Source organism: Dama dama, chromosome 22, assembly GCF_033118175.1.
Source record: "Dama dama isolate Ldn47 chromosome 22, ASM3311817v1, whole genome shotgun sequence".
Classification (NCBI taxonomy): domain Eukaryota; kingdom Metazoa; phylum Chordata; class Mammalia; order Artiodactyla; family Cervidae; genus Dama; species Dama dama.
In genome coordinates this window covers 4,709,058-4,726,596 of record NC_083702.1, presented here as the reverse complement: position 1 = coordinate 4,726,596, position 17,539 = coordinate 4,709,058, and the positions used below count along the sequence as shown (strand labels likewise).

The following is a 17,539-nucleotide window of genomic DNA, read 5'->3' as shown; positions in this document are numbered from 1 at the left end:
ATCAACCCAAATCATACAATGCTGTCCTGCCACATGGAGAAGGCGGACTTGAGAGAGAGGAAACAGCCAGAGACGAGGGATCGCAGAGAGAGAGAGAGGAGATCCACTCAAGTTCTTAGTGTTGGGCTTTCCTAGTCTTCCAGAGGCTTAGAATTCAATATTCTACAGATTGTTAGCCAATAAATTTCTATTTTTACTTTCTTAAATTGAAGTATAGTGTTCTTTTATTTTTAATATTTATCTGGCTGTGTGCATGCATGCTAAATCACTTGAGTCATGTCCAACTCTTTGCAACCCTATGGACTGTAGCCCGCCTGGCTCCTCTGTCAGTGGGATTCTCTAGGGAAGAATACTGGAGTGGGTTGCCATGCCCTCCTCCAGGGCACCTTCCTGACTCAGGGATCAAACTAGCATCTCTATGTCTCCTGCACTGGCAGGCAGGTTCTTTACCACTAGCGCCAGCCCTTATTTGGTTGCATGGGATCTTAGTTGTGGCATGTGAACTTTTAGTCGGGACACCTGGGATCTAGTTCTCTGACCAGGCATGGAACCCGGGGCCCCCTGCATCGGGAGGGCAGAGTCTCAGTCACTGGACCACCAGGGAAGTCCCTACTGAAGATAGCTGATTTATAACATAGCATTTCAGGTCCACAGTAAAGTGACTCAGTTATATAAATACATGTAATTCAGATACCCATATACGTTTGTGTGCGTTAGTTGCTTAGTCGTGTCCGACTCTTTGCGACCCCATAGACTGTAGCCCACCAGGCCTCTCTGTCCATGGGATTCTCCAGACAAGAACACTGGAGTGGGTTGCCATTTCCTTCTCCAAAAGGAACTATAGAAAGAAAGACAATGAAGTCATTCAGTCGTGTCTGACTCTTTGCGACCCCATGGACTATAGCCTGCCAGGTTCCTTCATCCATGGAATTTTCCAGGCAGGAGTACTGGAGTGGGTTGCCTTTTCCTTCTCCAATACCTATACATAATATATTCTTTTTCAGATTTATTTTCCCTTTCTAAGCTACCATGGATAAGTTTCTTCACTTCTAACCAAAAGATAACCCCCCCAAAAAATACTCAAGAATTACCCAAGTTAAAGAAAAACCCCGAACCCTCTCTTAACCCCCAAACAGCTCTAGCTATTGTCTCACCAGACGCTGATTCCAACAGAAACTTTTCAGTCCTCTCTTACTGGGACAGACATGTTAACTGACAGAGTTGTTCAATTCTACCATTGTTTGGTGGGTTTGTCTTTTGTTTTCCTCCAGAACTCTCTGACTTCATCTCTGCATCATTTCACTGATCCTATCTTTAAATGTATCCGGAATCCAACTGCTTCCCACAAACCACTCTTCCAGCCAGGGCCAAGCACCACCGTCTCCTGCCTGTGTGGCTGTCCCAGCTTCCTAAATGGTCCCCAGACTTGAAACAGTTCTTGTCACTTTCCTGCTCAAAATCCTCCTCGAGGCTTCCTTCCTCGCCTCCCCGGTTCTTACTTGCAGCATGCAGGATCTTCGAGGCTTGTCAGTTCAGTTCAGTTCAGTCGCTCAGTCGTGTCCAACCCTTTGCGACCCCATGGACTGCAGCACACCAGGCCTCCCTGTCCATCACCAACTCCCGGAGTTTACCCAAACTCATGTCCATTGAGTCGGTGATGCCACCCAACCATCTCATCCTCTGTTGTCCCCTTCTCCTCCCGCCTTCAGTCTTTCCCAGCATCAGGGTCTTTTCAAATGACCTTTTAATCTCAGCAGGCTAACTCAGTTGTGGCGTGTGGGATCTAGTTCCCTGACCAGGGAGGGCATTGGGAGCGTGGAGTCTTAGCCACTGGACCAGCAAGGAAGTCCCTCCCTTAGCTCTTTACTCAAACGCCTACCTTCTCAGGGAGGCCTTCCCGAACCACCTGTACTCCTACTGTATAGCATCATATCTATTTTACCTGTTTCCTTTGCTTTCAGTCCTTCCCAAGCACAGCAGCCCAGTAACCTTTTTCTATTAAGGTCCAGACAGAAAATAGTTTAGGCTCTGCACACCATATGGTCCTGTCTCAACTACAAGATCACCCACGGCACTACATAAAGAAATGGGCACGGCGACGTGCCAAGAAGTTCCCTCACAACAACGGGCAGCAGGCCGGAGCTGGCCTGGGGCCCTCGAGTGCCAGCACCTGCCTTACTAGGACCGATCTGGTCTTAACGGAGCACCTCCCCTCCTTGTTTTGTTCACTGCTGTACACTCAGCTCCTAGAACAGTATTTGACTTGTAGGAAGCAATAAATATTGGCTAATTAAATGAAGGAGATGAACTGAGTGATTAAGGAAAGCAAGGTGGTGCTGGTGCACAATTAGAATGATCAACAGAACAGAAGAGAAAGCACAAAACCGGAATGAAAACACACGGTAATTTAGTTCACATAAAGATTTGTCCTTTTAGTCAGTAGGATAAAGCTGGTTCTTCAACAGATGGCCTTGGAAAGACTGGCCAGCTGAGGAAAGAGAATGAGGCTGGGCCCCTGCTCAGGCAAAAACCAATTTTGGAAATAGAAACACTTCTGATGCTAAAAGTGAAATCATAAGAAAATGAAATAAACCATGCATGAGTCTTTTTGATTCTCTTGGAAAGAGAAAAGCCCTTGTAAGTAGAACACAAAGGCTGCCAAAGAAAAGGATGATAGTAAAAAAAAAAAGAAGAATTTTAAAAAATGATAGACAAGTCAAACTACATAAAAAATTTCTATAGAAAACAAAAAGTCCTACACACCATAAATAAAGGCAAGACAAACACCACGCTGGAAAAATCACCGGAGCTCGTAAATGAGGGTTAATTTTCTTAACAAGTAAGTTTCATATGATGCAGAATAAAATCAAACAGAATGGAAAGGCAAAGGGAGATATAAGTGGCTTTTTAAAAACATATTTATTTATGTGGCTGTGGCAGGTCTCAGCTGCAGCCCGCGGGGTCTCCGGTCCTCGCTGTGGCAATGGCATCTTTAGTTGCGGCTCAGGGGACCTAGTTCCCTGACCAGGGGTCGGCAGGGCATTGACAGAGGGAATGCCTCGGTCATCGGCAGTTTCACAGTCAGAAGACGGACGGGGCCCAAAGCCAGAAGTGGCTCCACCCAGAGATCACATCTGTGTAACGGAGGCTGAGCCTCGGTGGTCACAGAAATGGGGGCCACTTGACAGAATTTCTCATACACACTGGCACAGCCTCCTCGGTTTCAACCCAAATGAGAGAAAACCTGAACAGCTGTAGGAAACATGAAACGGGAGTCTGAGGAGAGACAGGGCACACTTTCCTGGGACCCCTTTTCTGTAACAGCAATGCCGGTTGTTTCTACACTGCTTTCTGTGTGTGCCTGATTGTCCTATTTCTTCAACAAAAGGAACTTACTTGTTTACTAAATTAGGGGTCACGCTCTCAAGGGGCAAGAAAGCTACCCTCATCACCAAATGTTATTAACAGGAGAAAAAAAAAAAAAGGAACAGATTAAGCCTATAACTGAAATAAAACACTCAACAGACTCTGAAATATAAAACACTGAGATTCTGGGCCTAAGTAAAAACAAATTGAGGCCTTAAGTGACCCCCTTCCAGATTTGGAAACTATCGGGGTTAAAAAATGGTTTGGATCTTCAAAATCATGATTATAATATTTTTTAATGACTTTTCTGATGTTTATTGCTGTATTTCTTCTTATATACATCTTTTTGTAGGCTCATTCTCCAATGCTTAACTTCTGAGAGAGCGAGAAGGATGATGCTAACCAGAATGACGCCGACCAGCAGTTCTCCCAGCAGAGACGGGACAGCAAGTCAGCTGTTTGCTCCTTCCCCAGGCAGGCCTCTGTCCCATCTCAGCAGGAAGTAGCTAATGACTGAAGGACCGTCACCCTCACCCCCTTTTAAGCATAAAGGATAAAACACCCGGAGGGGGCAATCATAGGGACAGAATGAAGGGACAAAATAGGTGATTAAACAGTCAGTCCCAGTACGGGACTGACTGTAAGTAGAAAAAATATGGGAGACCTCTGGAAGTTAATCATTACTTGAGAAAGCACGCTCGCTTAACCACAGAACCAAGCAGGCTTGCCTAGCAACCAAACCACGCGGCAGAAGCACGCGACAAGACCCAGAACAATGAAACAGAGGTGGCGCGAGACCTACATCCTGTCCGATGAGCTCAGTGAGTTAAGGATCCCAAGGACATGCTCTCCGCACACGTGAAAAACGACCATTTGTGGACCTGGCTTGACCATGTAGGGACAAGGAAACTCCCCTGCTCAGCCTGGAGGAGGAGCTGGTAATGGAAGCATGACGTTTACGCAAGAAAGACATAGAAGGTCTTCTCCCCCTCCCCACTTTCTCCTTTGATGACAGAACTGTGGGGCTTCCCTAGTGGTTCAGATGGTAAAGAATCCGCCTGCAATGCGGGAGACCTGGGTTCAGTCCCTGGGTCAGGAAGATCCCCCGGAGAAGGGAATGGCAGTCCACTCCAGTGTTCCTGCCTGGAGGATCCCATGGACAGAGGAGCCTGGCGGGTTACAGTCCAGGGGGTCGCAGAGAGTCGGACAGACTGAGGGACTGACACTTCACAGGCAGGTGTAGCCCACTGCGTTCTCAGGGTCTGGCATTTCTCACCCACCCGCTCGCAAGCCTCACAAGTGTCCTATCCCAGTAAACCCGTTCTTATCAGCCACTCTGCACTCTGAATTCTCCTCCGCACTGAGACACAGGACCACGGCCCTGGAGCTCCTCGGCGCTCCCGTGAAGGGACGCCCGTCGCTTTCAGGACAGCGGTGTCGGGAGGGTGGGGAGGGCAGGCTGAGCTCCCCGAGCCTGCACCGCAGAGCTGCACCCGGCCAGGGCGTCAGGGAGCGCGCCCTGAGGAGGGGAGGTTCAGGGGTGGGGAACAGCATTCAAGGCCCTCCTGGAGAGAGGATGGGACAGGGGAAGGGGCCAAGGGCCGGGAGGCCGGTGGGAGCCAGGGCTGGGGAGGACGTGACCTCACACGACCGCTGGCAGGGTGGGGCTCTGTGCTGATCCTCAGAGGACTGGGGGCCCCGAAGGGTCTGAGATGGAGCCTCCCTGTTGTGGAGAGGAGGAAGGGGCGGAGGTGTGACCCGCGCCTGTGGATGCCGGGGGTCCAGCCTGCCCAAGGGCCCCGCATGAGGCCTCCTGAGAGCTGCCTGGCTCGGGGGCGGCCCCAGCTCAGCCCGGCCCCTCCCAAAGGCTGGGGGGTCAACTGGCCTCTTTGGGGAGAGTCCAGGGCAGCCCTGGGCTGCGTCTGCCCCCGGCAGCCAGGGCAGCATGAATAGGCTTCTGTGGCCCCTCAATAGGCCTTTCATCAACGCATGGCTCTCCGTGCTCCCTCCCCCGGGGCAGAGAAGACAAAGCAGCTGCCCCGGGAGGCCCGGGGCTGGGAGGCCGGGGCTGCCCCGATGAGGCACTTGGATGGAGAGCTGGTCAGACGGGCCCCACGTGAGCCACCCCACGGGCCGGCCGGTCCTCTGCTGCAGCCCGAGGGAAGCTCGGGGTTTCAGCGATGCTCAGGGGCCTTACTAGGAGAGCCATCCCCTGCCTGGCTCCTCGCTTCCCCAGGGAAAGTCCAGCCGCCCTCCCGAGAGGAGCCAGGCCGTCCAGAGAACCCCTTCCAGAGGGTGGTGTGGTCCCCCATGCTCCAGCCGCCCCCCGCACCTTCTTCCCTGACTGAACACCCTACGCATGCCCAGGCCACCGCTCCCCTCACCATGGAGTGTCTTCTGGAGCCCAGTCCAACCTGGCTTATGCAGGTCAGCTCGCCATCACCTCCGGGGGGCCTGTCCCTACCATCTGCATCCCCCACCATGTACCTCCCCTGACCCACATAAGCCATTTTACTGCACGTGATCTTCAAAAGATCAAAAAATGTTTTCACTGTTACAAGTATTTATTTTTAAAGTGCAATTCAAGGCTTAGCTGGGCAAGCACATCATTGCAAATCACATACAAAAGAAAGATATAACAAATGCCCCCACACCAATGAAAAAAAAATACAAACAAAACAAGGGGGAAAACTTAGCATGCTGAGGAATGGACCCCAGAAGACGAGGAGCGGAAGTCAGAGCCGGATTTCTACCCAGATGTTGTGCAAAAGGAGACGGTGAGGAGAGACGGGCAGCCGCCAGCAGCAAGTGCTGGCTCTGGGCTCAGCTGCGGCTTCAGTATCAGGTTTTCACCAGGCAGGTGACGGGAGCATCCTACATATGCGTGTACACTGGAGGCGTTGGAAAGTCATCAGAAGCTCAGAGCGTATGTGTCTTGGCCGGTTCAGCTACTAACACTCAGTTAAAGCCCCTGTTGGTGTCTTCACTCCGCTGAGGAGGAGGTGGAGGCTGCGGGTGTGACTCCCCTGTCTGAGGTCACCCTGCTGGCAGGCGCAGGGCCACCACAGCCCAGCGCTCAGCCGTGCGCTCGGCCCTGGGTAGGACCGCGTCACACTGACACCCGTGTGTGTCCCCGCACCGCGAGCAGGCAGCTCGCTGGCAGAGTGGCTGAGCCCCCAGCACAGGGCAGGGCCCGGACAGGGAGTCAGCCACGCTGAGCCAGCGGCCGTGTGGCTGTGACACACTCCGGCTTCTGGCTCACTCGGACACCACGACACCACCACGTCGGCTTTGAAACCCAGCCCAAGGCCACCGTCCCTTCCCACAGGGTGTGCAGTGCTGAGAAATCCTCCAAGGGCTCCTACACCCCCGGGCCTCCCCCAGGGAGGCCCCGATCCCCACTGGCCAGCTCCAGGTCGGGTTCGGCCCCCACCCGGACCTGCCCCGTGCTGGGCATCGCCTGAGGCCCGGGTGCAGTGAGGAGAAACCCAGGCCTGACCTCAAGGTCACTTTCACGGGGGGGACTCGAGTTCCCACGGCCCCCACAGTTCCCAAAAGCACTCCTCTGGATTCTCCCAAACAGCAGTGCGTGCAAACCCCGCAGTCCTGCAGCCACCGTCAGGGGACTGCGGCCAGCTCGCTCCCCACTAACCGCTCCCAAATGGCTTCGAGCCTGCCTGCGCGCTCATCGGGCCAAAACTGTAGCTCCCCGTTCAAACCCCACGTCACCAGCACCGAGGTGGCCTTAAGCCAACTCCCGACTCACTGCTTTGTCCAGCACATGAACTGGCCTCCAGGACAAGGAGGGGCCGTTCTCTTGAGTGACCTTCCGTGGACACCCACGCACGGTGCCCAGCCCAGACATGGGCTGTGGCCCGGCACACCCCAGCTCCCGCCCGCCCGCCCGGCTGGAGGTCACCTGGGACCTGCCCTGGTCACCATCCTGCCTCCTCCCGCCCCCGTCCCGCCGCATCACACAGCACGAGGCACATGGCGGGATCCCAGAAGCCCAGGCCAGCCCTGCAAGAGGCTCACACCTGTGCCACCCAGCAGTGGTGCCACCCAGCAACCCCAGGCCACGTGGGAGCCCACCCCCGCCCACAAACCAGGCTCGGGGCTGGGGACCCGGCTCAGCTGGGCCAGCCCACCCAGGGAGCCCAGCAGAAGGCCTGCCCTGCTCACGGCCACGCCCCAGCAGCCGCTCCTGCAGGCTTCAGGGTGCAGGCTGAGGTTGACTAAGCGCTTCCAACGTGTCAGGATGCAAAGCTGATGACCCACTGGGGGAAGCTAGGACTGGAGGCCTGCCCGCCTCCCCCTTCCAGGCCCTGGGCAGAGTCAACAGACACGGGCGCTTCAGATGTTCTACCTTCAATGTCGCCCACAGAGTCCCCCCCAAACACACCTCCCCCTCCCCCTCCCCCAGGGGCGGCTCCTCTCATTTCTCCTCCTTCCCAGGGTCCGGGGGATGGGCGGCCTTGTGCAATTCCAGCCAGCCCTCAGCCCCGGCTTCCTCCCCAGGAATGCCCCCTCCCAGGCCGTCCTCCTCTTTCATTTCCCTCCTTCACTCTCACTTCTTCTAAGAGGTCCTTCGCTGTGAAAAGCAGCGGCCAGGGTTCTTCTTCATATACTAGACCAGGGTGGGGCCACGGGGAAGAAAAGGCACAAATGCCTTCGGAAAAACGGATGTCCACGTGTGACAGGCACAGACACAGCCTCCAGGAGGCCTGGGTGCAGAACCCGCATAGACTACTTGGGACCCTGACCAAGGGCCTCTCTGAGCCCCACCACCTTCGTCCACCAGCAGGGGTGACACCCCCTTCACCAGGGGTCTGCTATGGGGACGACCCAGAGCTGGGCTTGCAGTGACGGAGCAGTGGCTGCTCTGGGAAGGGAAGCGGCCTCCCCAGACTTGGAGAGGGGCTCCTGACACAGAGCCCCGCTGGGACGACCCCCGCTCCCTGCACAGCCTCTCCGGTCATCAAGGCTGACCCCCTGACTCCTCGGACTCCCAGGAGCTGACCAGCCCCTCTCGGGGGGCAGCTCCCTCCTCCACAGGTCAGGGGGGAGCCTGAAACCCAGGGCCCCACCTCCGGGAAGGGGCACAGCCTTGGGGACCACCCGAGGAAGCGCCAGCCTCCACATGCCGGGGATCAGAAGGACGGACCTGCAGGCCGAGCTCGGGGGCTCGGAGCGGCAGCCCTGGGTGGTGGGGCAGCCCGGTTCTTACGTCCAGCTTGGGGTGGGCTGCATGGCTCCTCCTGCGACTGCTTCTCCCAATCTCATTTCCCTCGTCCTGAACCACAATGGCACGCTGCGCCCCAAAGCACGGGGGGACCAGCCTGCTTCCGCCAGTGGCTCAGTTTTAGAGGCCTGTGCACTGGTGACCAAGTGTCCCAGAACCACGGGCTGTCAACAGTGGTCCAGTCCACCTCCCCTCCCTGTTTTACCCAAGAGGAAACCGAGGGCTGGGCGGGGGAAGGGCCCTCCCGCAGCAAGTCCCACGGGGCCCCCTGGACTTGACCCGGGGCCGAAACCTGCCCCGAGAGGCCTCAGTGACCCTCTCTGCGCTCCAGGTCTGCAGGCCGACGTCTGCCTGAGGTGGGCGCAGGGCAGTAAGCAGTCCTACTCCTCCGGGGGATCGGAGAACAGCGGGGACCTCCCCAAACTGACACAGCATTCAACCCTTCAACCTTCTCTGCTCTGTCTCTGCCCGGGGAGGACGCCCCACACCTTGACTGCCCTACACAAGGGCTGCCTCCTAAGAAGGACTGCTGTCTTCACTCAACAGACACCAAGCCACCGACCCCTCCCCCACTGCGAGATACACTAGATACATGCACACCCCTCCCCCCGCCGACCCCGCCCCCTCACTGCCCCCAGCCCCCTGCCCTGAGCCTGCTCTGCCATGAGCTGGCACAGGGGCCCTGGAGCCAGCCCAGTGGCCCTGCAGGGGAGGTGAGGGAGGAGGCCACACAGAAGACTGCATCACAGGCCTGGGGGCGGACATCCCTACCGGTGCCAAGAACAGGGTGGGGAGGGGGCAGCCGACCCCTGAGAGGTCGGGAAAGGGCGGGAAGTGAGAGGTGAGGCTCCCCATGAGGAGCCCCCTGCCCCCAGGAGACTCACACGGCCAGGGGTGCAGCTGCAAGCGGGCCCAGGTCACAAAGGGTCTTGCACTCTGACTTGGCTGCCTCGAGGAGTCTTTCAGGGCGTGAGCGGCAGACGTGGTCAGGGGTGGCAGCCACTGGGATGCAGTGCAGCCCAGCCGGGACCCGGGGCGGGGGCGGGGAAGGGCTGACCCCCGCCCACGCCTGGCCAGGCTGAGTGGCAGGTCCCTGGTGGGGAGACCATGTCAGATGGCCAAGGACAGTTGGCACTGGGGGCTGGGGACCCAGCGAGGGTCTGGGCTGGTCTGGGAAGGGGCTGGACGGGACGCAGGGACAGCACAAACTGTCACCCTCTGCCCACCTGCCACTACCATCTGCCCCAGAAGCGCTAGGCCCCAGCAATTCAGAAAGTCCTCCGTGAGTTTGGTAAACGTCTGTCTGCTACCTGCCTATCCACGCATGTCCTCAGGCCGGCCCTCGGGGGTCAGGCAGCAACCTCTAAGAAACGGCCTCCCGTGTTGGAGGCATAAAGAAATCCTCCGCTTGCAGAAAGCTCCACACAGATGAAGAGGCTTTGGCAAGCTGTTTATAGAAGTGAAAAACTGGATCCAAACTAAGTTTCCCACAAGACAAGACCAATTAAGTAAATTATGGCACATCCACTCAACTACCCTGCAGTCATTTAAATAATGCTTCGAGTCTGAACAACATGGAACAGGTTTTAGGAATTCTAAGTGAGAAAGCATGATGAAGAAACTTTATGTGTAGAATGTCAAGCATCCGTTAAGGGGCTTTAAAAAGCTTGAAAATGGAGACTTTGCAGTTAATAGTGTCAGTCCAGTTCAGTTCAGTCGCTCAGTCGGGTCCGACTCTTTGCCACCCCATGGCCTGCAGCACGCCAGGCCGCCCTGTCCACCACCAGCTCCCGGAGCTTGCTCACACTCACGTCCACTGAGCCGGTGATGCCACATGTCTCTGTGTAACTGGAACTATGAGTGATTTTTTTTTTCCATTCTCTTATATTTCCCAGTTTCTATATTGTGCATGTAATGTTTTTTAATTGGAAAAAAAATTTTTGTTTGGGGGTTTCTGAGGCTGTTTTTTGCTTTTTTTTTTTTAACAAGTGTCCCACCCGGGGCTTCTCTTCAGCGGCTTGGTGGCTTGGCTGGTATCGAGGCAGATGTAAATAAGGAGTCAGTGCCTCAAGGAGGGGGTGCACTGCGTGAGAGGCCTCGGGGCAGGGGCAGAGCAGGCACTCCCGCCCCGGGCAGGGGAGAGCGGTGGGTGCCAACACAGCTGACCGCCCTCTGGCTCTGCCAAGAATCTCTGCAGCCCTGAGCCTCAGTCTCCTTAGAGAGTGAAGGCCCGCATCTTCGGGGTTCTCTGAAAGGATGCAGCGTCCTGACCTTGACAGAGGACCCACCGGCAGCCGCCCGGGGCCACTCCAGCTCCAGAAACGGTGGAGGCCGGAACCCACAGGCCTTAAAAATAGGCACAGGAACCGAGAGAGGCCCCCTCCCATTCCAACGGCCACACTTCCTCCCCGCGCACTCAGCCAACCCTGGCGCTGGTGGGGGGACGCCCAGGGACCCCCGGGGAAACCAGCCACGGCCACGGCAAAGCCATCAACTGCGGAGCTCAGGTCCCGTCCCAACTCCACAGCCAGAGGTCTGTGCCACTGAGGGCCAGCCTGTGCCGGGGCGGCGTGGGGCCCGGTCCTGCCGCAGCTCCTAGGGGCCCCACGCCACCCGTCCTTTCCCAGACGATTCCCTCGACCCTCCAGACCCTGCCGGCCCCACTTCACGGATGAGGACACAGAGGCCCCAAGGGGTGGCAGGCACAGGCCCCACCGTCTTCCCCTCCAGCCACACCTCCCACGGACATCCCCTGCCTGACACGACAGCACCAGCCAGACAGAGACCCAGCGGAGCGTGCATGGACCCTCCCGACGGGGCGGTGGTGGGTGCAGGTGTCTGGCGCAGAGGCGAGGCCCGCGGGAAGGCAACTGCCCCCTGGGCCCTCTGACAGCCCCATGCCACCAACTCTCTGCAGGATGGCTCCTGGCGCCTGACTGGGCTTGGCTAGAACCCCGAGAACCCCAGCTCTGCTAGCTCCCAGCTGCGTGACCCTGGGGGAGTCACTTTCCTCTCTGAAGCCTGATTTCCTCCTCTGTCAAGTGGGGTAACAGCAGAAGCTGCCTCCACAGGAGACAGAAGTGAAGGCCCAGCGGGGCTGGCACACGGCAGACGGGCTGAGTCCCCACCCCCAGGACTAACAGCTTCTCTAAGTGCCGGCTGGTCCTCAAGTCAAACACCCACAGAGTGGCCTGAGGCCAGCCCCAGGAACACCCGAGTCCCAGCCAGGCATCCGGATCCCCAAACGCAGCTCTGGCCTCAACTCCCGCGGCCGCCCTTCAAGCATTCCCACTCCGGCCTGGCAAGTCCTGCCCGCCTCAGGCCCCCTCTCAGAGGCCCTGCCCCGCCCCGCCCCCATCAGCGGAGGGGGGTACCTTCTTTGTGACCCTCACCACCTCTCCCACATCGACCTGGGCCCGCCCCTAGGCCACCAGGCGGCAGGCAGCTATGCACGCCTACCTCGGGTCACATGCACCTAAGGACAGGTGTGGGCCTTCACCTCCGCTAAGAGCTGGGGTTCAGGCAGATTCTTCTGCCGCTTACTGATCACGGGACTGGGGCACGTTACTTCACCTCTGCACCTGTGTTTCTCCACCAGGACAAAGAGGAGTTTGATAATCCCCACTGCAGATGGTGACTGCAACCATGAAGTTAAAAGACGCGTACTCCTTGGAAGGAAAGTTATGACCAACCTAGACAGCATATTACAAAGCAGAGACATTACTTTGCCAACAAAGGTCCGTCTAGTCAAGGCTATGGTCTTTCCAGTGGTCATGTATGGATGTGAGAGTTGGACTGTGAAGAAAGCTGAGTGCCAAAGAATTGATGCTTTTGAACTATGGTGTTGGAGAAGACTCTTGAGAGTCCCTTGGACTGCAAGGAGATCCAATCAGTCCATCCTAAAGGACATAAGTCCTGGGTGTTCACTGCAAGGACTGATGCTGAAGCTGAAACTCCAATACTTTGGCCACCTCACGCGAAGAGTTGACTCGTTGGAAAAGACCCTGATGCTGGGAGGGATTGGGGGCAGGAGGAGAAGGGGACGACAGAGGATGAGATGGCTGGATGGCATCACCAACTCGATGGGCATGAGTTTGAGTAAACTCCGGGAGTTTGTGATGGACAGGGAGGCCTGGCGTGCTGAGATTCATGGGGTCGCAAAGAGTCGGACACGACTGAGCAACTGAACTGAACTGAACCTTACCTGAACCTTAAGAGAATTATTTTGAGGATAAAAGGACATGGTGAAAGGGAAAGACTCCGTTTGGTCGCGCAGCACTCCAGAGAAAGATAAAACCTCCCTAGGCCACCAAAACGGTGCTGAGAGCCCAGGAACAAGCAGCTCCAAAATGCTCAGCCCTGGGAACTTCCTCATGGTCCAGGGGTTAGGACTCTGCACTTTCACTGCCGAGGGTGCGGGTTCAACTCCTGGCTGGGGAATTAAGATCCCACAGGCTGGCTTCGGCCATTAAAAAAAAAAAAAAGAAGCCAATAAAATAAAATAGATTAAAAAAATACATAATGCTCAGCCTAGGCAGGGCACCAAAAAAAAGCAGTGTGAGGAGGCCCCTCCCCTCACAGCACCCCTCCACAACTCACACCCAGGTTGTGTCCGTATGACTTGACCACATGCCAGTGGCATGATGCCCATGTTAAAGGGAGCCTGTCCACACAGCGTGCGTGGGCTGACATCCAGGGCCCATTAGAAGGCCCAAGCCCCGAGAGGAAGCATCAGGCTATCTCCACCGTTGGTCCAGATGTCAGCATCACACAACATCTGGGCACTGGACCACCTCACTCTTCCCAGCTCAGAGATTCTTGGTCCCTGCACACTGGACCACCTCACTCTTCCCAGCTCAGATTCTTGGTCCCTGCACAAGCTACCCTGACCGCCAGCTTGGCTCACCTGTCCCCTGGAAGCACCGGCAGTTCCCTGCAGATAAAAGACCAGAGCCCCGCTCAGAGTGACCAGAGGCCTGGCTGATTCCACAGAGTTCACCTGAGTACCTGGCTCTCTTTCCCCACTCACCTGTCCCTTGCCCCATGTGGGAGGGATCCAAGCTGATCCCCCCATCTGGCACAGAGCGAGTGTTCAGAAAAATGCTTCCGCTGCAGAGGATACAGTGGACAAGATTCAGAAATCAGGTTTGGGTCTCCAAGGTGCCTTTCATCATAGCAGCCAAGCAATGATGTGAAGAGTGACCAGGGCGGGGCTGGGGGTGGGGAGGGTAGTCAATTTCTCCCATCTCATAAACAGACACTGACTCAGAAACAATAATACCTCATCCAAGTTCAAGGGTCTCCCCCAGAGGCTCTGCATACCTTCAAAACAACCTCAGAGGGCATGGCATGGTTCTGAACAGCCTAAGCGTTGAGTCAACAACAATCTGGGAGATTTAAGTTAATTCATAACTGTAACAGGTTGTCCCAGCTGCAAGTGGAAATGAGAGGATGATGCGAGCAACCGGATGAACAAAGTGCTTTGGGGAGGGCGTTCGGGGCTCACGCCAAGGTGCTCAGGCCAGTCGTTCCGTCCTAGCTCTGCTTGGGCATGAAGTCACTGTTTAGCTTGCCCCTCTCTGAACATCACACCTCTCATCTGAAAACTGCAACAGATGGGCAACATGAGCCCTTCTACAAGTTGAAGATCCTAACTTCCTTGCCACCCACGCCCTTCACTCCCCAGTCCAGAAAGTAATCCTTTCCTTCATTTGCTGAACGAGCACCGGGCACCTGCTCTCCACATGCTGGGCACTGGGGGTGGGGGGGGACCCAGATGTGGGCAAGGCCCTGGAGGAGTCGCCTGCTAACTGAGGAGACAGCATCACAGAGCCACAGCAGTCCAATGACCCACTGGACATGAGCCTGGTACAAGGAGCGTCCAGGCAGCAGGACAGGGGCGGAGGAAGGGCCCCTGGGTGGCAGCATCAGCGCTGAGGACCAAAGCCAGACCTGCAGCTGTCTATAGGGCTGGTGAGTGTGCGGGGCAGGTGGCCCCGGGAGCAGAAAACAGCAGGGATAAAAGCGCAGAGCACCGGAGCACAGGGACTGAGTTCTGAGGGGCTGCGGGTGGTAGGATGGGGAGACCTTGTGTGTAAAGGGGAACTAGAGGTGAGAAGTGTGACCATCAGCCAGTGCCCCTGGCCTCGCACACGCGGTCCTCCTCCCCAGATGCAGCACAACGGCAGGTGCAACGAGGCCCGGTTGGGATTATCGGGGGGCGGGGGCAGGGGCCAGGGTCGCCCTGACCACGGTCAACCCCAGCTGTATGACTTCCTCGCAGGCTGTCCCTGGGCTCGTCCCTTGCCTCTCTGGACCTCAGGCTCCTCGTCGGTCAAACAGAGATCACACTCCTCTAGGGGAGTCAGGATCAGATGGAGGGCACCTACACAAAGCGCCTGGCACATACTGAGTGCTCAGTGAACACTAGGTGCCAGGGCAAACGATTACTGTTCTTATGGGGCGGCGCTGCAGGCCCTTCGGGGCAGGGACCGTCTAACAGGGCAGAGGACGCTCAGAGGACGTAGGAACGGGTGGGCAGGGGAGTGGGGAGGGGTGCAGGAGCGGCTGAGCAAACAGGGCGGAGGGGCCTGGAGCAGATGGGCACTCAGACCCCTTCCATTTCACTCTGTGCCAGGTGACAGGCAGCCTGCCGGGCGGGCATGCAGCCGGGCACAGAGTAGGTGCTCAACGAATGTTTGCTGAATGGAGGAATGAGGATCCTTCCGTTTCTACTCAGAACTCACTAGTGACACCTTTTCAGAAGAGACCACAGAAACCTATGTCTTCATCCAGCTCTGCGTGGTAGATACCCTCACCCTCACCCCCACTACCCTCACCCCCACCTGTGAGCAAAGCTTCATTCCAGGGCAGCCTGCCTCCCACAAAAAGGAGGATGCAAATTGATCCCCGCCCTCATCCCGGCCTCCAGGGCGTGGCCTGCTGAGGGGGTCTGGAAGCCTTAAGACCTCAGGTGGGTTGGGGGTGGGGGATACATCGGTTCTTTGGGCCCCAGTTTCCCCAACGGTGAATGAAGGCGGGGCCGTAGAATCTCCAAGGTGGACAGCCCCTTCTCCAAAAGCTGCCGTGGCCCCCTCAGAAATCCCCAGCCCAGACTGGGGAGTGGGGGTGGGTGACAACGTGGTAATGAAGTCATTCCCGCAGGAGGAAGGGAGGGGTCTTCGCTGAGAGAAAACCGCAAAACCCACCCTACGGGGTGGGGTGGGGTGGGGGTGGGGGGCTCCTCGCGCTTCAGTCCGAACACGATCCACCAGGAGCCATTACCTCACACCCAGCCGCGCCGGGAGACCCCACCCCTGCCTGCAGCCCCCCACCCCCGGCTCCCTGTAGACAATACGGGACACCCCTGCCCCCACTCACCGGCCGATCTAGGACTCGGGGCCTCCGCAGAGAACAGTCACAGCCCGAGGGGCGACCGCACCCTCCCTCTGCCCAGGGGTGGGTTCGGGACCCACGGTCCAACAGGTCCCCAGTCAGAGCGAAGGCGCAGAGCCGCGCGGGGAGACAAAGGCTTCGGGCGCCGGGGACCTGCCCTGTCCACACTGCCGGCCGCGGCATGGAAGCTCCGGGGAGGGTTTCGGGCGCTGGGTACCTGCCCTGTCCACACCGCCGGCCGCTGCACGGAGGCCCCGGGAAGGGCTTTGGGCGCCGGGGACCTGCCCTGTCTACACTGCCGGCCGCCGCACGGAGGCCCCGGGAAGGGCTTCGGGCGCCGGGAACCTGCCCTGTCTACACTGTCGGCCGCCGCACGGAGGCCCTGGGGTGGGCTTCTGGCGCCCGGGACCTTCCCTGTCCACACTGCCGGCCGCGGCACGGAAGCCCCGGGAAGGGCTTGGGCGCCGGGGACCTGCCCTGTCTACACTGCCGGCCGCCGCTCGGAGGCCCCGGGGAGGGCTTCGGGCGCCGGAGACCTGCCCTGTCTACACTGCTGGCTGCGGCACGGAGGCCCCGGAGACGGCTTCTCGGAGACGGAAGAGGTCCGGCGGAGCCACGGAGAGGAGAGGGAGGGAAAAGACGGGCCGACCCCCGGATGGGCGGCCAGAGGGGGTCAGACACGCAGGCACGCGAGCGTGCCGGACCGCTCCGTGGGCCAGAATCAGAGACGGAGACGCGGGGGCGCGGGAACGACCAGGACGCGAGGACCTGGGGACGACACGCAGGGGGCCCCCCCGAGACGCACGCGGGGACAGACGCGCAGAGACTCAGAGACAAGCGCAGAGACGGAGACGCGCGCGGACACTCCGGCGCCGCCGCGGCCCCGGCCTCGCCCCCGCCCGGCCCCACTCACCGAGGCCGCAGACCTCGCGGCGCAGGCTGACGCGGCCGCGCTCCTCGGCTATTGCGCGCAGCATGTGCTGCAACGAGCGCTCCTCGGCCTCCGCGCCGCCCGCAGGCTCGGGGGAAACGGCGACGGCGGCGGGGAGGGCGGGCGGCCCGGCCCGGAGCCCCGCGGGCGCGGGCACCGCGGCGCAGGCCCGGCCCGGCGGCCGCGCGGAGGCCATGCCGGGCCCCGACTCATCGCCCGCGCCGCGGTGCCCGCGGGGGCCCCGGGCGCGCCCCGCCGACCCCGCCCCGGCGCCGCCCGCCGCCAGCACCAGAGAAGCCACAATCCGCCTTTGTGCGCGTCGCCGCCGCCGTCGCCGCCCGCCGAGCCCGACGAGACCAGCGCACCTCCGCGTCGCTGACACACCGCCTGCGCGCCTCCAGGCCGCCGCCGGCCACGCCCGGCCCCGCCCGGCCCCGCCCCCAGGCCGCCCGAGTCCCTCCCCCAGCACCGCCCCTGCCCGCCCTCAGGCCACACCCCAGCCACCCAGATCCTGCCACCATCCTCCAGGCCCCGCCCCCTGACACCGAGGCCCCGCCCCTGGAGCCCAGGCCCCACCCCTGACTCGCCCAGATCACGCCCCCCGC

General features: G+C 58.6%; 1 protein-coding gene across 1 annotated transcript in view; it reads right to left on the bottom strand.

Annotated features, from left to right (window-relative positions):
* Positions 1-17,039, bottom strand: part of KIAA0930 (KIAA0930 ortholog) — a 44,079-nt gene extending 27,040 nt beyond the window's left edge. The window contains exon 1 of the mRNA XM_061124349.1: positions 16,917-17,039. Within this exon, the coding sequence (XP_060980332.1) occupies positions 16,917-16,980 (64 nt within the window). The 5' untranslated portion in view covers positions 16,981-17,039. The remainder of the gene's footprint in view (positions 1-16,916) is intronic.
* Between the last annotated feature and the right edge of the window lie 500 nt (positions 17,040-17,539).